The sequence below is a fragment of the Orycteropus afer genome, unplaced genomic scaffold (genome assembly GCF_000298275.1).
Source record: "Orycteropus afer afer isolate SDZICR_OR568_19922 unplaced genomic scaffold, OryAfe1.0 scaffold00175, whole genome shotgun sequence".
NCBI classification, from domain to species: domain Eukaryota; kingdom Metazoa; phylum Chordata; class Mammalia; order Tubulidentata; family Orycteropodidae; genus Orycteropus; species Orycteropus afer.
Window position 1 is genome coordinate 356,957 of NW_006921762.1, and position 21,732 is coordinate 378,688.

General features: G+C 37.5%; 1 protein-coding gene across 1 annotated transcript in view; it reads left to right on the forward strand.

The window, feature by feature from the left end:
- The window catches only part of COP1 (COP1 E3 ubiquitin ligase), a 377,440-nt gene that overhangs the window by 154,160 nt on the left and 201,548 nt on the right, over window positions 1-21,732 (forward strand). Inside the window, exon 10 of the mRNA XM_007947084.2 lies at window positions 10,544-10,658. Within this exon, the coding sequence (XP_007945275.2) occupies window positions 10,544-10,658 (115 nt within the window). The remainder of the gene's footprint in view (window positions 1-10,543; window positions 10,659-21,732) is intronic.

Sequence of the window (21,732 nt, forward strand, 5' to 3'; positions counted from 1 at the left end):
CCGTGTAGTCCCTGGCTAGTCGAGTGATCTTTAGGTTAATTCTTAGATCCTACCACCAGTCGGGAATCTCCGAGCCGCCTGTACTGTCAGGGTCACTCTGTTCGCTGTCAGACCGCAGCTCCGTATGTCTCCTTTTTTTGGTATTTTCACGCAAATTCTTCTGTTAATTGGGGTTTAGTCCAATTTTGTATCCTTTCCTTCAAGGCTCAGGCATCCAAGATTGTCTTCTGTGTCTGTGTTAATTGGTTTCCCTTTTCTTTGTTGAAGAGGGTCTGTGCAATCCTTCTGCCTCGTCCGCCATCTTGCCAGAACTCCTATTTTAGATTTTTTAAAATTAAACTTTTTATTTTGCAATCGTTGTAAATTTATATGAAGTTGTAAAAAATAATAGATCACATTTACTCTTTACCTAGTTTATCTTTATGATGACATCTTGCAAACTATTGTATAAATTTTATATACAGAAGGACACTTTCTTTGTTGGTAACTAGGGAGGAGAGGTGAGGGTAGGGAACACTGCTAGATAGAGACAAGTACTGATTTGGGTGAAGGGAAGGCCAGTGTACCAAAAGTGAGTGTTCAACATGCTGTCACTGAGGAAGAAGAAAACAGAGAGAGGTACACAGGAGGAACAAAGATGAACCCTTTAGTGTGTACAGTACTGCCTTGTCAGTGATGACAAGCATCGATCTACAGGTGAATAGATATATAGACATGCTGAATGGTCAGGTATGTCTAGTCAGAGGAGAGTGCCCATGAGCATGTATAGGGTTGGCAGACAATATGTCTACAGGTATATTTGTATGTGCTGTAAGAATGTCCGGGTGTATAGTAGAACTGACATGGGACAAGGTTATGCTGGTTTCTTGGCCACAGCCAGTTACCCTGAGGGAGTGAGTAGTTGGACTGTGGGCAGGGGACCTCAAGCTTGATTGACATAATACCACACAAAAACAATGTTCTACATCCTACTTTACTGAGTAGCATCTCAGGCCTTAAATGCTTGCAGGTAGCCATCTAGGTGCAATGATGGGTCTCTCCTTGTCCATAGCAAAGAAGAATGAAGAAAGCCAAAGACACATGGAAACAATTAATCCAAAGGATTAGTAGACCATGTGCTCCTCAGCCTGTATGACCATGAGATCAAAGAGCTAGATGGTGCCCGGCTACTACTGTCAGTCGCTTGGAGGGGGATCGGTGTAAGAGATCTTGGATCAAGTGGGAGAACATTGTGTAATGAAACCCAAAATAATTAAAAAGAAAGACCAGATTTGCTGGTCAGATGGGGCCTGGTTAGACCTCTGAGACTGTGGCCCCTAGTTACTCTTTAGGTCTAGAACTGAACTCACCCTGTGAGTTCTAGCAAACAATAGACAGGCATATGGGGTGAGCATTTACAGAACATTTCCATCACCACAAAGACCCCTCTTGCTGTCCTATTATAACCATAGCCACTTTACTCTTGCCCTTCTTGTTCTTTAATACCTAGGAATCAGTAATCTGGTTTCCATTTCTAGAATTTTGTTATTTTAAGAATACTATATGAATGAAATCTTGAGGAAGGGGAAGACACAGAGGTACATGGGATGTCCAGACAACAAAGATGAACCCTTTTGCACATATGATACTGCATTGTCAGTGAAGGCAAACATGGATATACGGGTGAATAGATGGGTGGACAAGTTGAACTATTAGGTACGTCTGTGCAGAGGGGAGTGTGCCCAAGACCATGGATAGGGTTGGCAGATAGTGTTTCTACAAATATATTGCTATGTTCTATAATAATTCCCAGGTATATAGTAGAGCTGACAAGGGACAGGGTTGTAGTCACTTGTTGGCCACAGTCAGCTACCCAGAAGGAGCAAGTAATTGGACCTATGGGCTTGGGAGCATAGTTGCAGGGGACATCAAGCTCAATTGGCATAACATAGTACAACGAAACATTGTTTCACATCCTGCTATGGCGAGTAGCTACTGGGATCTTAAAAGAGTGCAAGCAGCTATCTAGATGCAGCTATGGGTCTCTCCTTATCCAGAGCAAAGAAGAATGAAGAAAAACCAAAGATTCATGGAAACAGTTAGTCCAGGTGACTGGTACACTGTGTGATCCTCAGCCTAAACAACTGTGAGACCAGAAGAACTAGATGGTGCCTGACTACCACTGTCACCCACTCAGAGGGGAATCTATGTAGGAGATCCTGGGTAGAGTGGGAGAACAATGTGGAACAAAACTTAAAATCATTTGGGGGTGGGGGAAGGACCAGGTCTTCTGGTCTGATAGAGCCTGATAGAACCACTGAGACTGTGGCCCATAGTGGCCCTTGAGGTCTGGAATTGAACCCACTCCTGTGGCTTCCAGCCAAACAAAAGACAGGCATATGAAGTGAACATTTACACTAGTTAGAGACACACCTTGGAGAGAACAATCATGGGAGACTAGAAGGGCTGTGTATGCATAGGGAGACAGCTCAGGGGGCAGGAGTGCATGGAGGGAAGGGAGGAAGAAGTGAGGAGGGCAACTGTTGGCATTGTGATAAGTTGTAGTCAATGTCATGAGACAAAGTGTATGTGAACTGCTGTATGGAAAGTGAATTTGCTTTGTAAACTTTCACCCAAATCACAATTAAAAAAAAAAAGAATATTATACAAATGAAATCACATAATATGTAAACTTTGAATATTGTTTTGGTTTTCACTGAGCATGATTCTCTGTTGATTCATCTGTGTTACAGTGTATATGAATAGTTGATTTATTTTTATTATTGATTAGTACTCCATGCTATGGATGTACAGTTTGTTTAACCATTCATCGAAATATACATCTTATTTCCAGTTTTGCGGTATTATGAATCAAACTACTCTATACAGTAATGTTATATACTACAGAAACGTCCTTACACAGGTTTGTGTGAACATGTGTTTTATTTCTCAGGGACAGATGCCAAGGAGTGCAATTGCTGGGTCATATTTTGTTTATTTAGTTTTTAAAGAAATTGTCAGTTATTTTCCAGAATGGCTGTACCATTTTACATTACCAGCAGCAGTATATGAGTGATCCAGTATTTCCACATTCTTGCCAATATTTGATACAGTAACTGTTTTTTTATTTTAGCCTTTTGAATAGGTATATAAGAAACTCTGATAGCACAGTGCCTAAGGTATCTGACTACTAACCAGAAGGTTGGTGTCTCAAACTTATCAGCCCCTCTGTGGAGGGCAATCTACTTCTGTAAAGATTTATCACCTTGGAAACTCTATGGAGGTCACTGTAAGTCAGAATCCACTTGACAGCAGTGTTTTTTTTTTTTTTTTTTTTTTTTAAATAGGTATATAATAAGCTCTGGTAGTGCAGTGGTTAAGGCATTTGCCTGCTAACCAAAAGGTCAGTGGTTTGAACTCATCAGCTACTCCACAGAAGAAAGATGAGCAGTCTGCTTCCATAAAAATGTATAGCTTTGGAAACCAGTAAGTTGGAAGTGACTCAATGGCAATGACTTTGGTGGGTTTTTTTTTGGCATAAGTTTATGGTGATACTTCATTATGGCTTTAGTTTGCATTTTGTTAATGGCTAATGAACATTTTCTCATGTGCTTTTTTTGCTTGCTCTTTGGTTTAAAGTCTGTTCCTTTTCTTTGCCTATTTTTTGATTGGATTGTTTGCTTTTTAACTGTTGAGTTTTGGGACTTTGTATGTTCTGGTTCTTAGTTCTTTGTCAGATATGTTGTTTGCACACATCTTCTCCCAGTCTATAAGAAACCAAGCCAAACCCACTGCCATCGAATCTGATTTGACTCACAGCAACCCCTCCTTGGGTTTCTGAGGCAGTATCACTATGGAAGTAGATTGCCCAACCTTCCTTCTGAGGAGTGGCTGGTGGGTTTGAACCACCAGCCTTCTAGGTAGCATTCAAATGCCTTGGCACTGTGCTATCAGTCTGTAGTGTTATCTTTTTATCCTGTTGACAGGGTCTTTCACAGAACTAAAGTTTTTAACTTTGATGCGGTCTAGTTTATCTTTTTTTTTTCCTTCCTTTTTTGGGCTGTGCTTTTGGTATCAAGTATAAAAATTATTCTTTACTTAGCTCTGAATCCCAAAGATTTTTCTTATTCTTTCTCCTAAAAGTTTTATAGTTTTGCTTTTTTGCACTTAAGTCCATGATCCATTTTCAATTAATGTATGTATAAGGCATGAAGTTTTTGTGGAGGTTCAGTGCTTGCCTATGGGTAATAATTTGGTCAGGCACAATTGTTGAGAAGGCTATTTGTCTTCCATTGGATTGCCTTTATTTCTTTGTCAGAGTTCAGTTGACTGTATTTGTGATGATGTATTTCCAAGTTCTGTGTTCTGTTTATTGATCTCTTTGTCTATATTTTCACCAACATCACACAGTCTAGCTACTGTAGCTATAAAATAAGTTATGAAATTATGTAGACTGATTTCTTTCACTTTATTCTGTTTCAAAATTGTTTTAGTTGTTTAATTTATTTGCTTTTCCGTACACATTTTAGAATAATCTTATTTGAGAGAATTGACATCTTTATCATAATGAGACTTTATTTTAACTTTTTTCACTACATTTTACTTTTTTTGCTGAGATTTTTATAGGAATTGTGTTTAAAGTGCCTATCAATTTGGGGGAAATTGATGTCTTTAGTATTCAAATCCATGAATGTGTTATGTCTCTATTTAGATCTTTGATTTCTTAAAATCAGTATTGTGTAGTTTTCACCATATGAGTTTTGTACATATTTTATTAGATTTATACCTTAATTATTTCCAGCAATTGAGTTCTGTGTATTTATCTTACATTGTAGAACCTTGCCAAACTCACTTACTGTAGTTCCAAAAAGTTTTGTTTTTTTTTTAAATAATTTTTTTGGGGGATTTTGTATGTAAATAATCATGTTCTCTCTAAATGGGACATTTTTCTTTCTCTCTTTTCTATATGTATACCTTTTATTTTCTTCTCATGTCTTATTGCAGTGGCTGGAACTTTAACATTTTGTTGAATAAATGTGGTGAAATGGGATATCCTTGCCTTGTTCTTAATCTTAAAAGGAAAGCATTCAGTAATGGTAGTTATAAGTTTATTGTAGATACTAGGAGCTATGGTGGCATAGCACCTAGGGCATTTGACTACTAACCAGAAGGCTGGCAGTTCAAACCCATCAGCCACTCCTCGGAAGGAAGATTGAACAGTCTAATTCCGTAGTGATACTGCCTTGGAAACCCAAGGAGGGGTCGCTGTGAGTTGGATCCAACTTGAAAGCAGTGAGTTTTGAGTATTACCAAGTTGAGGGAGTTTCCCCCTCTATTAATATTTTTCTGAGGTTTTTTTTTAAAGTCATGATTGTTCGTTGATTTTTGTCAAACGATGAATTTATTGACATGGTCATGTGATTTTTCTTCTTTGCCTGTGGATATCATTGATGATTTTTTAATACTGAACCAGCCTAATAACCCTGGAATAAAACCCATTTGGTCATGGTATATGATTCTTTTTATATAATACTAAATTCTATATAGTAATATTTTGTTAAGGATTTTTGTGTCTGTATTCATGAGATATGATAATGTGTGGTCATAAACGTTGTACCAGTGTCATAATATATGGAAATGTACTAGAAGAATGTGTATTTTTTAACTGGATACAGTGCCTTATACATATGTATTAAATCAAACTTTTAAATTTGGCTATGCCACTCTGGAAGGAAGCCCAGGCAATCTACTTTCATAATAATTTACTGTCTTGGAGACCCATAGGGGCTTGCTATGGGTCAGAATCGACTCGATGGCAGTGAGTTAGGTTTTTTTGGTTTGTATTTATAATTGTTGTACTGACATATCTCTTAAGATGAGTCATTCAGGTTAATCTCCTGCTATGTTTGTGAATTTGGCAGTTTCTCTACGAGTTTTTGCTGAATATATTTTTGAGACTGTAGTATAAGGTCCCAGGGTGTTGAAATGGTTTGCTTTCAATTATACTAACTTGAAGGTTGACAATTCAGACCTACTCAGTGGTACCATGAGAGAAAAGCCTGGTGATATGCCCTCATAAAGATTACAGAGCAGAAAACCTTAGAGGGTACCTCAGTTTTATAGCACATCAGGTCACCAGGAGTCTGAATTGATGGCAGCAAGTTTGGGTTTTGGTTTTTCATTATCAGTTGAATTACCTTTATCCATTATGCAGTAGCTATTTCTATCCTGATAATGCTTTGCATTTTGTGTCTGCTTTTTCTCTTCTTATTAGTACTTGCCTAGTGTATCATTTTTCATGTTTTTATTTCCAAATATTCCGTTTTTTGATGTTTTTATGGTTTTCTTGGGTAAACTGTAAAGTTATCTTTCAGAAGAATATAGTTTATCACTTTTTAAATTAGTGTCATCCATTTACACTTATTATGATTACTGATAGTTGTACTTTATTTTACTCCTTAATTCTTTCTTTTTGTCCTACTATTTGATTCACTTTTTTTGTTTTTATATTTTTCCCCCTCCTCCACCCTCTGCTACTGATTTGAATGTTAAATATTTTATTAGTATTCTTAGTTTTTAAATTTATACACACTTTAAACAGTTTACACTTTAATAAACTATATAAATACTTTAAAATATAAACTTTAATCTCTGCCTTATAATTATTAATACTGCTATTATTCATTGTGTTTGTTCTTTCTTACTTTTAAGTCCACATATGAGATATCATAACTAATTTATACAGAAACACTTAGAATATTTTGTTACTAGCTTCCTTGTTTACTTATTCATTGTATATTTCAAATCTTCCATTTTGTTTCATTGTAGTTTTCAGTACACAGTTTCAGAAATTGTTTTAGAAATGGCTCATTGGTAGTAAGTTTGTTTCCATTAATATGGATAAATATTTTGCTCATGTTACTGTGAGATAGGTGTGTTGGGTCTTGAATTTTAGGTTGGAGTTATTTTTTCTCAACCCATTGAAGATGTTAGTCTACTAGGTTCTAGCTTTTATTGATATTAAAAGTATTTTGTCTGTGATTATTGTTCTTGTTAGGTGAATCTTATCTTCCATCTGATTGAAAGATTATCTTTTTATTTTCAGACAAAAACACAGTGCACCTTACTGTGACTAATAGCATAATTCCTTTTGATTATCATACTTCGTAAGAATGATTTCTCCATTAGTTGATTCATACCTATTATCAGTTCTGGAAAATTCTCAACCATCACCTCTTCAAATATTTCTTCATCAGTCTCTTTTTTCCGGGACTCTGAGTGGCCTGAACATCTTTTAAACCTTTTCATTTTATCTTCATGTCTCCTATCTTCTGTATTTTCTTAACTCTCTCTGCTTAATTCTCAGTAAATACTTCAGATTTCTCTTGCGATTTGTAAATTCTGTCCTTACTTCCCCTACCTATGGTGGGCCCTGGTTCAAGACTCTGAATTTTAGTTCCAGTATTTTTACTTAAATAGGTAAGCCAAAAAAAAACAAACACTTTGTCATCAAATCAATTCTGATTCTTGGCAATCCTATGTGTTACAAAGTAGAAGTATTCCATGTGGTTTTCTTGGCTATAATCTTTATAGAAGCAAATTGCCAGGACTTTCTTTAGCACTTCTGGGGGCGGGGGTTCATAGTTCCAATCTTTTGGATAGCAGCCAATCACAAACTGCTTGTGCTACCACCCAAGTAAGTCCGCTCTTCCTCTTCTCCCCTCTCTCCTGTGTTAATACGTTTTATTTGCCATTACCTGTTTGGGTTTAGGTTCTTAATTTTTCGTATCTTTTGAAAATGCTTTCTTGTGAATCAAGCAATACTTTAAAATAGGATTCTTACCTAACATTTAGTTCAATTAAATCAAACTCACTGCCATCGAGTTGAACCCGACTCCATAACGATGACTCCTTCTTTCCAAGGTGGTATCACTATGGAAGTAGATTGCCCAGCCTTCCTTCCAAGGAGTGTCTGGTGGGTATGACCCACCAGCCTTCTGGTTAACAGTCAAATGCCTTAGGCACTATGCCACCAGAGCTCCCTTTAGTTTAATTAGGAGGGACATTATGGTGTGTTTGGTTCACCTTGTGCCTTAGTACTTCTTATTTAACTCATTTAACAGTGTGGTATAGTTAGTTATTTGTGAACTGGTGTAATATCATGATCTCATGAGTCTTATCTCTGTATCTCTTTATATGCCTAAAGAACAGTAGTTAAAGACCATTTGTGGAATAATTGTCCTAACCTTTGAATTGTAAATTATGCATTTATAATTGCTTACTATAGTAAGTAATATGAATAGGCACACCTCATTTTTTTGTGCTTTGATTTATTGCACTTTGGAGTTACTGTGTTTTTTACACATTGAAGGTTTATGGCAATCCTGCATTGAGCAAGTCTTATTGGCCCTTTTATTCTAACAGTATGTGTTTACTTTGTGTCTCTTTGTTGTTACATTTTGGTAAATCTAACAGTACTTCAAAAATGCTATTGCACACTTAATAGACTATTAAAAAAAAAAAAAACCTCACTGCCATTGAGTTGATTCTGACTCAGTAGTCACCCCACTGGATATCTGAGATGGTAAATCTTTAGGGAAGTAGGTTGCCCCTATTTTCTTTCCACAGAGTGGCTGGTGGGTTTGAAATACCAGTCTTCTGGTTAGCAATCAAATGCTTTAGGCACTATGCCACCAGAGCTCCTTTAATAGACTCTGGTATAATGTAAATGTACTTTTTTATACACTGGGAAACCAAAGAATTCATGTGACTCACTTAATTATGATACTCATTGTATTGCAGTGGGGTAGAACTGAACCCATAATGTCTCTGAAGTACATCTGTATTTAGGGTCGCTTACTTTTGCTTTTTTACATAAATTATATGCCAGTAAGATCCTTGAGATGCACAAATGAGTTTACACTCAAGTACTAACCTAAAATTTGATGATTCACACTCACCTATTGGCACCATGGAAGAAAGGCATGTCAGTCTGGTTCCATAAAGATTACAGCCAAGAAAATCCTATGGGGCAATTCTGCTAAGTGACACATAGTACTGCCATGAGTGAGAATTGACAGGATGGCAGTAGAATATGCCTATAAATTTAAAATTTGTTATCTTTGTCTTTCTCTCCCTCTCTCTCCCTCTCTCTCTCTCTCTCTCTATACACACACACACACACACACATATTGTGGTAGTTAAGTTTGTATGTCAACTTGGCTGGGCTTGGTTGAGTGGTTGGACAGCTGGATGTAGTATATTCCCCATGATGAGATTGGTAGTCAACTCCATGGTGGAATCTACTGTGAGCAGCTAAGTAGCTGCACTAGGGTTGTGGTCTGCTTCCTGTATATAAGGAGAAGCCTTAGGGAATGGTCTCTAGCTTACGGCATGCTTGAACCCTGCATGTAACCAGGTCATTGTTCAGCAGCCTGCCATGCTCTGCCAACCCTGGGTACTTTCAGTGGACTGGAATTAATGGCCTGCAGTGTGTGGTTTGGTAACATCGGGACTGTTCCATTTTATTTGTTGACCTTGGGCTTGTTGGCCTAAGCAGCCAATAGCTGCCTGAGTGAAGAGATTCCTCTAATTTCAGTGGGCCGGGAGTAGCTGAAACCCAAAATCGAGGGGCTTTCACACAGCCCCTAGAGCCTGGCACTTTGAACTTGGACTTAAAGCCTCCAAACTGTAAGAGAATAAACTCCTGTTTGTTCAGGCATCCCATGTGTGGTATATATTCTTGTCAGAGCAGCACTAGGTAACCAGAACACATATGTATATATCTGATTTAGTTACTCTATTCTTATAATGGATATGCCAATGTATGAGTGTGTACAAATTCTAAACTGAAAAAAAAACCTGAAACTTAGTACCATGGAGTCGATTCCAACTCATAGAGACTCCCATTGAGTTTCCAGTGGAGTAAATCTTTACAGAAATAGATTGCCCTATCTTGCTTTCATGGAGTGGCTGGTGGATTTGAATTACTAACCTTCTGGTTAGCAGTCAAATGCCTTAGGCACTACACCACCAGAGCTACTTAGTGCATACATACTGCTGCTCCTAAATACAATCATCAATGTTAAGTAAATATTTTCTGTAATCAAGCACTATTCCTATAATTCAGAGGGGTATAAGACTGTAATATTTAGGGGTAAAAAAGAAGTAATTAGCTTTTCATTTGATAATTATTTTCTAGCAATTTCTATATATTGTGATTTTAAAAATCTAAATTTCAGAATGGCAGTTATAATGAATTGTAACTATTTTCATTTAATTTGGAGAGTTAAAAGAAGTTTCTCATTGCATTCTTATCAAACTGACCCTTGGATCTTATTTCTGATCATTTTTGAGTTTTTTTAAAAAGAGTGAACAGATTTGGTTCTTATTTTCATCAGTCAGAAAATATCATCTAAAAACTATAGTTCTTTTTTTTTTTAATCTTTCATAATTATTGTAATATGGGACTTTTGAAACTAAACTTGCAAGGATTTAGGTATTCTGCCCAAAAGAGAAAATGATATGTTCTAACTTGAAAGTATCTGTCTTATTATCACTTTAGACAAAGAAACAGCCTTGGTATAACAGCACATTAGCATCAAGACGAAAACGACTCACTGCTCATTTTGAAGACTTAGAGCAATGCTACTTTTCTACAAGGATGTCTCGTATCTCAGGTATCTATTCAGGTATTCTCTTAAAATGTTTTAGATCCCCTTCTTGATTCTTATGCTGTATTTATAGACAGAGTCCTTTACACAGAGCAAATACTGTGATCCATCAGTATCTGCAGGGTATTGATTCTAGGACCTCTCACAGACATCAAAAATGGTGGATATGCAAGTCCCTTATATAAATGGTGTAGTATTTGTGTATAACTTGTGCACATCCTTCCATATTCTTTAAATCATCTCTAGATTACATATAATGCCTAATCTAGTATAAATGCTACTAAATAGCACTTTACACTCCTTCTTAGCCTTAGAGGGATTGCTTTTTAATTTTTCTCCTGGATATTTTCAATCTGTAGTTGGTTGCATCCACAGATGTAGAACCTGCGGATACAGAGAGCTGATTGTTTATCTGTTTTAGACACAGTCTTCCAAAGCATTGTGGAAATAATTAGAGACCTTGGAGGATATAGCTTGTTTTTTTTGTGTGTGGGGGGGGATTTTTAACATTTATATATAGAGATAAATAAAATAAATCAGCCATGAAAAATGTAGTTAGCAAAAGTAAATGTTGCCACCTGTTTAACATTTAATAATTTCCCACCACTTGGGCCTTTGCTAAGAATAAAAAGATAAAAGAAGCAGTTAACTACTAACAACGAGTGTAAAATCTAGGTGGGGGAAGCAATAAATAAATAATTCTGTGTAATATTATTTCTTTAAATATGCAAAGAATATTGTAGAAATAGAGAATAATGTCCACTAATACAACTGGAAGTAAAAAAGCCAGGCCAAGTTGAAAATGGGGAGATATGAGGGGATGATCAGCGTAAAGATTTCAGAAGAGTTGTATTTGGGTAGACTACTATGAATTATCTGAAAAAGGTAATTAGGAACATGCTCAAAGAAGAGGATATAATGTACACAAAGGCACAAACATGACAGCATAGTGTATTTTTATTGCTGTAGTAAGGTAATGTAGTTCTGCCCTTTTTTTGTTAGCGCTCTAACCTTCAGCCTTTCTTACCCTCAGTTTACTTGTCAATGAATTAAGTGTATTAATACCAACCTTTTTTTAAAGTTTATGGGTGATGTATATAAAACACAATCCTTGATACAATTTGAGTGCTGCCCTAAAAGACCACCAAGGAAAAAATATCTGATACTTTTTTGGTCATTAAAAATTGTATCTTGGTTTTTTCTTGAATGTTTTTGTTGTTAGTTACCATAAAGTAGATTCTGAGTCATGGCAACCTAAGCATGCTTGTATTGTAATCTATGTATTGCTTAGATTCTTTGGACGTATGTGCTTCGGGGATTGTTGAAAGAGGAAAAAGGAATGTGTTAGATTTACAAAGCAGTTATTCTATGAAGAGACTGGAAGAAAACTAATATTGATATAGACTTGTTTTAAATTAATGATAGTTTTACAAATGAAAAACTTTTATTTTATTGCCTGAGAATGAACCCTCTTTTTTAGCCTCTGTAGTAAGGAACTCTGATGGTATAGTGGTTAAGATATTTAGCTGCTAACGAGAAGATTGGTGGTTCAAACCGCCAACCTCTTCATGGAAGAAAGATGAGGCAGTCTGCTTCCGTCAAAATTTACAGGGTTGGATAGAAATAAGACCTGTGATTGTGATGAAGGAAGGTGTAAGAAATTATTTTAAACATATATGCCAAATCTTCCAATGTGTAAGTCAAATTATAGATATATTTAATCTGCTAAAGTAAGTTTACATTAAATATGTGGCTTGTTCATGGGGAAAAAAAAAGATTTATAGCCTTGGAAACCCAGTGGGGGTCACTATGAGTCGGAATTGACTTGATGACAGTGAGTTTGGTTTGGTTTTGGTTAGCCTCTATAATAGTCTATAAGTTGTACTCTTCTTATTGTTAGTTGCCATTGAATTGATTTAGACTCATGTCTACCCCACGTTCTGCCCATATGGAGTAGAACTGCTCCATAGAGTTTTCACATCTTGGGAATAGATTTCCAGGCCTGTCTTCTGAGGCATCTGTAGATGAATTTGAACCACTAACCTTTTGTCTTGTAGTCAAGCATTAAACTGTTTCTGCCACCTGTTGTTGCTATTGTTATGTGCTGTCAAACTGGACCTGACCCATAGCGACTCCTCCTTGGGTTTCCAAGGCAATATCACTACGGAAGTAGATTGCACAATCTTCCTTCCGAGGAGTGACTGGTGAGTTTGAACCGCCAGCCTTCTGGTTAGCAGCCAAGTGCCTTAGGCACTACGCTACCAGAGCTGGAATAGGAAGCTGATAATTGAAAGTAGGCTGTGACCTGCATTTTGACTGGAAGTTTCTGTTTTTATGCCTTGTCAGTACACTACTGAAATACAGCTATAGCAAAGTGGTAGATATTAAAAATGAAATTAAAAATGTAGTGGAAAGTGACTTGGAGAAGGCTATTGTTACCAGTCTTTAAGTAGTTATCAGTATCTGTACCCTGTAGGATAGAAAAAGTAATCATAAAACAGTTTATTTTTTTTGAGATATAGCTTACAGAAAGATAGAATGGTAAGTTAAATCCAGGAGGAAAATTAAATAGTAGATTTTTTTTTAAATTTGTGTGGGTATGACTGTATTGTACTTAAAACATATCTCATCCAAACAAGAGCAGAATGTACATTCTTAATTGCACATGAATCATTCTCTAGGATAGACAGTCTGATAAGTTTATTGAGACAAAACAAGTCTCAATAAAAGATTGAAATCATACAAATCATTTTCTCTGACTATATAGAAAATACTAAATATCAGTGATAGAAGGAAAACTGGAAAATACACAAATATGTGGAAATTAAACAACACACTATTAAACAATCATTGGATCAAAGAAGAAATCAAAAGGGAAATCAGAAAATACTTAGAGACAAATGAAAATGAAAGCACAACACATCAAAACATGGGATGCAGTGAAGGCATTGCTTAAAGGAAATTTTGTGTGGTAGATGCTTATATTAAAAAAGAAAAAAGATCTCAAAATAGTAATATAGCTTTACAAGTTAAAGAACAAGAAAGAAAACCAAGCCCAAAGCTATCAAGAAGGAAAGAAATAACAAAGATCAGAACAGAGATAAATTAACTAGAGAATAGAAAAGCAATAAAGAGAATCAACAAAACCAGAAACTGGTTCTTTGAAGAGATTGTTTCAGCACACCTTTAGCTAGATTGACAGAGAAAACAAAAAGAGAACATGCAATTAATTAAAATCAGGAATGAAAATGGAGATTTTACTACTGACTCTACAGAAATTAAAAGGTTTGTAAAAGAATACTGCGATCAATTGTATGTCACCAAATTAAATCATCTGGATGAAATTGACAAATTCTTAGAAACACACAAACTGCCTAAAATGACTGAAGAAAAAAAAGGCAAAATCTCAGCCAAACCTTAACAGCTGAATAGATTGAACCAGTAATCAAAATCATCCTAACCAAAAAAGTGATAGACTAGAGAAGAATTTACACCAATCCTTCGTGAACTTTAAAAAAAAAAAAAAAATTAAGATGAGAGAACACTTCTTAACTCACTCTATGATGCCAGAGTTACCCTGATACCAAAACCAGAGCCACCACAAGAAAACTACAGACCAGTATCCCTAATGTATATAGATGCAAAAATCCTCGACAGAATACTGCACACCACATCATAAAAGCATTATACATTATATTATGACTAAGATTTATTTCAGGAATGCAAAGGTGATTTCAGTATTAGAAAATCACTCAATGTAATACATCACATTAAAAGAACAAGAAAAAGAACCACATGATCCTCAATTGATATGAAAAAGGCATTTGACAAAAATCCACCCGCTTTCATGATAAAAATGTTCAATAAAGTAGGAATACAAGGGAAGTTCCTGAATATGATAAAGAACATGGGGGGGTTGTTGTTCCCACAGGTAACCTCATCCACTGGATAAAGACTGAAAATTTTCCATCTAAGATCAGGATCAAAATAAGAATACCCACATGCACCACTGTTCTTTAATATTTTACTGGAAGTTATAGCTAGAGCAGTTAGCTAGAAAAAGAAATAAAAGATAGACATATTGGGAAGTAAGAAGTAAAACTATCTCTGTTCACAAATTACTTAAACCTATATATAAATCCCAAATAACCCACAGTAACACTATTGGAGCTAATAAATGAATTCAGCAGATTTGCAGGATACAGTGTCAACAAATCTATACACACACAAATCTATATACACCATCAGTAAACAATCTGAAAAGGAAATTAAGAAAAAATTCCATTTACAACAGCATAAAAAAGAATAAAACACCTAGGAATAAAGTTAACCAGGGAAAAGAAAGACTTGTATACTGAAAACTATTAGAAACATTGCTGAAATAAATTTTAAAAAGATAAATGGTGGGACATCTTGTCTTCATTGAGTGGAATACTTAATAATGTTAGTATGTCAGAACTACCCAAAGCAATCTATAGATTCAACACAGTCCCTGTGAGAATTCCAGCAGCCTTTACAGAAAAAGAAATGTCAATCTTCAAATTCATATGGAATTGCAAGGGACCCTGAGAAGGCCAAGCAATCTTGAAAAAGAAAAATGAAGTTGGATGACTAGACTTCTAGATTTCAAAACATACTATAAGACTATAGCAGTATAGCAGTCAAAACAGTCTTATACTGGCATAATGATAGACATATATGACCAGTGGAATAAAACTGAGAATCTAGAAAAAAACATGCCAATTGATTTTCAGCAGGAGCACTATATCCATTCAATGGGGAAAGAATATTCTATTCAGTAAATGATGTTGAGACAACTAATCTCTACATGCAGAAGAATGAAGTTAGACCTATGCCATATACTAAGATTAACTTAAAATGGATCAATGACTTAAATGTAAGAACTAAAACCATAAAACTGTTAGAAGTAAACAAGGGGCAAAAATTTGAGTCCTAGTTTTTTATATGAATTCTTACATATAAGCCTAAAAGCACAGTGTCTTAGGTTGGGTTCTCTGGAGAAGCAAAACCAGTGAAGCTTTTGTATACATACTGTGGTGGTTAAGTTTGTGTGTCACCTTGGCTGGGCCTGATTGAGTGGTTGGGCAGTTGGTGGTAGTTATTCACCGTGATGAGACTGGCAATCAACTCCATGGTGGGACCTACCACAGGCAGCTGAGTAGCTGCTTTAAGGATGTGGTCTGCTTCCCGTACATGAGGAACAGCTTTGGAAATGGTCTCTAGCTTATAGCACACTTAAACCCTACATGTAGCCGTGGTGTTGTTCAGCAGCCTGCCATGCTCTGCCAACCTGGGGACTTTCAGTGCACTTGAATTAATGGCCTGCCATGTGGTTTGGTAACATTGGGACTGGGCCTTTTTCCTTGTCAACCTTGGGTTTGTCAGCCTCAGAAGCCAGCAGCTGTCTGAGTAAAGAAAAGCTTCTAGCTCCCGTGGGCCAGGAGCAGGAGGCAGAGCTGAAGCCCAAGGTTGAGGGGCTTTCACCCAGCCCCTAGAGCCTGGCACTTTGAACTTGGACTTCTAGCCTCCCGAACTGTAAGAGAGTAAGTAAACTTCTGTCTGTTCAAGCCATCTTATTTCTGGTATATTCTTGTCAGAGCAGCCCTAGGTAACCAGAACACATACATATATATATAGAGAGAGAGAGACTGAGATAGGCACACACCCAGAAAGAGACAGAGACAGAAATTTATCTCCAGGTAATGGCTTATGCAGTTATATAGGCTGGGAAGTCCAAAGACCATGGATCAAATGTTAAGCTGGAGGCTTCGCTTGACTCACGTAGCTTCAGGGGCTGATGAACTCAAGATTGGCAGGCAGTATAGCAGACTGCAAAGTGCTCTGGTGGTGTGGTTAAGGATTGCAGCTGCTAACCAAAACGTTGGTGATTCAAATCCACTAGCTACTCTGTGGAAGAAAGATGAGGCAGTTGGCTTCCATAAGGACTTGTAGCCTTGGAAATCCAATGGGAGTTGCTATTAGTCTGAATCAACTCAATGGCAGTGAGTTTGGTTTTTGGTTTACAGCAGATTGCTGGCTGCTGAGACTGAGAAATCCAAGATCAGCAGGTAAAATAGATTGTTGGCTCACAGGCTGTGAAAGCAGCAATCCTAAGATTGGCAAGCAGCGTGACAAGCGACTGTCTGGGAACTGATGATGATGATGAGCCAAATGCAGGAGCAAAAAGCCAGAGACATTTCCCAAGGCTCTTGCCTATATGCTGGAAGAAGCCCACACCCCAAACGCAACTTCCGTTCAACTGATTATCTGTTTCTTGGATTATCTGTTCACTCAGTGGCAAATTCTACCATTGAAGTGATTACACCAAATCTAGTCTCATCATGGGGAATAACTACATCACAGTCAGCAAGCCACTCAAAATCATGGCTTGGACAAGTTAACACACAACCTTCACTAACACACAAAAAACTACAAAAGACACATTAGATAAATTGGATTTCTTAAAAGTTGAAAACTTTGTTCATCAAAAGATTATCAACAAAGTAAAGAGATGGCCTATACAATGGGAAAAAAATATTTGGAAACTATATATCTGATAAGGTTTTAATATTGAAAAAACTATACCACCTATAATTCATCAACAGGTGACAACCCAATGAAAAACTGGCCAAAGAATTTGAATAGAAATTTCATTAAAGAAGATATACAAATGGGCAGTAAGCACATAAAAAATCCTCAGTGTCATTAGTCATTAGGGAAATGTAGATCAAACTGCAATGAAATACCACTTCACACCCATTAGGGTCAGAAAAATGGAAAACAGCAAGTGTTGGTGAGGATGTGGAAAAAATGGAAACCTCATCCATTGATGATTGTAAAGTAGTACAGTCATTGTGGGAAACGGTTTGGTAGTTTCTCAAAACGTTAAAAAATAGAACTATTGTATGACCCAGAAATTCCATTCCTAGGTGAATACTCAAAATAATTCAAAGCAGAGACTTAAACCAGGGCTTTGAACTGGTTAATTCCAGTTTGACCCTCTGCTAATAATTTGCATTTCCACTTCAGATATACCAAATAAGAATCTACATTTTAAAAATGTCCCTATAAAGTATACAGAGGAAGCTCTGGTGGCGTAGTGCCTCAGGCATTTGACTGCCAACCAGAATGCTGGCAGTTGAAACCCACCAGCTGCTCCTCGGAAGGTTGGGCAATCTACTGTAGTGATACCACCTCAAAAACCCAAGGAGGGGACACTATGAGCCAGATCTGACTCAACGGCAGTGGATTTGGTTATAAAGTATACTAAGAATCATGTGGGGATCTGTAAGAATCACCTGGGGATCTTGTTAAAAAGTAGATCTAATTCAGTATATCTGGGGTTGTTGTTGTTAGATGCCATCAAGTAGGCTGCAACTCAGTGACCCAATGTACAAGTACAACAAAATGAAACACTGCCCAGACCTGTGCCAGCCTCACAATGCTTGCTATACCTGAGCTCATCGTCCAGTCCATCTCATTGAGGGCCTTCCCCTTTTTCTCTGACCTTCTGCTGTACCAAACATGATATCTTTCTCCAGTGAATGGTTCCTTCTGACAACATGACCAAAGTAGGTGAGACAAAATCTGGCTATTCTCACTTCCAAAGCGCATTCCAGCTGTAGTTCGTCCAGGACAGATCTGTCAGTTCTTCTGGCAGCCCATATTACTTTCAGTATTCTTCCCCCAACACTACAACTCAAAAGCATCAACTCTTCTTTGGCCTTGGTTATTCATTGTCCAGCTTTCACGTGCATATGAGGTGACTGAAAATACCACTGCTTGGGTTAGGTGCACCTTAGTCTTCAAAGAGACATCTTTGCTCTTCAGTACTTAGAAGAGGTCTTTTGCAGCACATTTTCCCAGTGCATTATGTCGTCTGATTTCTTGACTGCTGCTTCCATTGGTGTTGATTGTGGAACCAAGTAATATGAAATCTTTGACAACTTCAGTCTTCTCCATTTGTCATCAAGCTGCTTATTGGTCCAATTGTGAGGATTTTTGTTTTATTTATGTTGAGATGTAATCCATATTCTTCATCAATAAGTGCTTCAACTCCTCTTCACTTTCAGCAAGTAAGGTTTTGTCATCTGCGTATCCCAGATTGTTAATGAGTCTTCCTCCAATCCTGATGCCACATTTTTCTTCATATAGTCCAACTTCTTGGATTATTTGCTCAGCATACAGATTGAATTAAGTATGGTGAAAGGATACAACCCTGATCCACTCCCTTTTTGATTTTAAACCATGCAGTATCCTCTTTTTCTGTTCAAACGACAGCCTCCTAGTCTGTGTACAGGTTCCTCATGAACACAGTTAAGAGTTCTGGAATTCCCATTCGTCTCAATGTTATCCATAAGTTGTTACGATCCACACAGTCAGATGCATTTGCATAGTTAATAAAACACAGGTAAACATCTTTCTGGTATTCTTTGCTTTCATCCAGGAACCATCTGACATCAGCAGTGGTATCCCTCATTCCACATCCCCTTCTGAATCCATCTTGCATTTCTGACAGTTCCTTGTCAATACGCTAATTGCAACCGATTTTGAATTATCTTCAAGATTTTACATGTGTGTAATGTTAATGATACTGTTTGATTATTTCTACATGCTGTGGAATCACCTTTCTTTGGAATGGTTACAAATAGGATCTCTTCCAGTCACATGTCCAGGTAGCTGTCTTCCAGATTTCTTGGTATAGACAAGTAATTGCCTCCAACACAGCATCCGCTTGTTGAAACATCTCAATGGGAATTCCATCCTGGAGTCTTGTTTTCCACCAATTCCTTTAGTGCAGCTTTCACTTTTTCCTTCAATACCATGTATTCTTGACCATATGCCACCTTCTGAAATGGATGAATATCAACCAATTCTTTTTGGTACAGTGACTCTGTATATTCCTTCCATCTTCTTTTGATGTTTCCTGCATCATTCAATATTTTACCCATAAAATCTTTCAGTATTTTAACTTGAGGCTTCAGTGTTTTCTTTAGTTCTCCCAGCTTGAAAAATGCTGTGTTCTTCCCTTGTGGTTTTCTAACTCCAGTTCTTTGCACATTTCATTATAATTGACTTTGTCTTCTCGAGCTGCTCTGTGAAATCTTCTGTTTAGCTCTTTTATCTCGTCATTTCTTCCATTTGTTTTAGCTGCCCCCTGTTCAGGAGCAAGTTTCAGAGTCTCTTCTGATAAACATTTTGGTCTTTTCTTCCTTTCCTGTCTTTTTAATGACCTTTTCCTTTCTTCATTGATGATTTTTTTTTTTTTTGTAATTTCAGTGAAAATTTACAGAGCAAATTCACTCTCCATACAGCAGTCGACATACACTTTGTCTCATGACATTGACCACAATTCACCACAATCCAACAGCTCCCCTCCCACTTCCTCCTGACAGTCACCTCCTCCCTGTGTCCATCCCTCCACGCACCCCTGCCCCCGTGAGCTGTCTCCCTGTGCGTAAATAGCCCTTCTTTCTCACATGATTGTTCTCTCCAAGGAGTGTATTTACCTTAGGTAAATGTTCAACTCCTATGCCTGTCTTTTGCTTGGCTAGAAGCCACAGGTATGGGTTCAATTCTAAACGTGCAGGGCAGCTAGGGGCCCTAGTCTCAGTGGTTCCACTATGCTCTATCAGACCAGCAAACCTGGTAACCCCTTTTTTTTTTTCCCAAATGCTATTGAGTTTTGTTCTACATTGTTCTCCCTATCTATCCAGGGTCTCCTACATAGATCCCACTCTGAGTAGTTGACATTGGTACCTGGGCACCATCTAGTTCTTCTGGTCTCATAGTCATACAGGCTGCAGATCACATGGCGTACCATTTGCTAGGATTAATTGTTTCCATGAATCTTTGATATCCTTCATTGTTCTTTGCGCTGGACGAGAAGAGACCCATTGTTGCATCTAGATGGCCATTTGCAGGCTTGTAAGATCCCAGTTGCTACTCACCAAAGTATGTTATGCCAGTTGAGCTTGATGTCCCCTGTGACTATGGTCCTGAGCCCACAGGTTCAACTATTTAGTCCCTGTGGGTAGCTGGCTGTGACCAAGAAGTGACTACAACCTTGTCCCTTGTCAGCTATACTATACCCCTGGGAATTCAGACCATACAAATACACTTAAAGGACCATTGTCTGCCAACCTTATACATGGTCTTGGGTACACTCCCCACTTCATAGACATACCTAATAGTTAAGCCTGTCCACCCATCTGTCCACCCATATATCCATGTTGCCTTCACTGACAATGCAGTACTATATGTGCAAAAGGGTTCATCTTTGTTGTCTGTATCTCCCATGTACTTCCCTATGTCTTCCTCTTCCTCAGTGCCACCATGTTGATCACTCACATTTGGTACATTGCACTTCTCTTCACCAAAATCAATACTTATCTTTACCTCTCTAACAGTGTTTCCTCTCATCCCCTCCCACCCCTGGTAACCAACAAAGAAAATTTCCTTCCATAGATAAACCTTTCCTTGATTTTTACAATAATGGACTAATACAGTATTTCTCCTTATGTGATTGATTGACTTACTTCACTCAGCATATTCTCCTCCAAGTTGATCCAAGTAGTGCAGTGTTTTGCAAATGCTAGGTTATTCTTTAGGGTTGCATAGTATTCTATTATGTTTATGTACCAAAGTTTGGTTATCCATTCCTCATTTGATGGACACCGAGTTTGTTTCCATCTTTTGTCTATTGTAAATAGTGCTACAATGAACATGGGTATGCAAATGTCTGTTCTTGTCATGGCTCTCACTTCTTTAGGATATATACCTAGTAATGGAATGGCTGGGTCAAATGCTATTTCTAATTCCAGTTTTTTTAGGAGTCTCCATACTGCTTTCCATAGTGGTTGTACCATTTTACAGTCCCACCAGGAGTGTATGAGAGTCCCAGTCTCCACGTCCTCGCCAGCATTTATTATTTTCTGTCATTTTGAACTTTGCTACTAGTGCTGGGGCAAGATGGTATCTTATTGTTATTTTGATTTGCATCTCTCTCTGGTAGCATAGTGGCTCAGGCACTTGACTGCTAACCAGAAGGCTGGTGGTT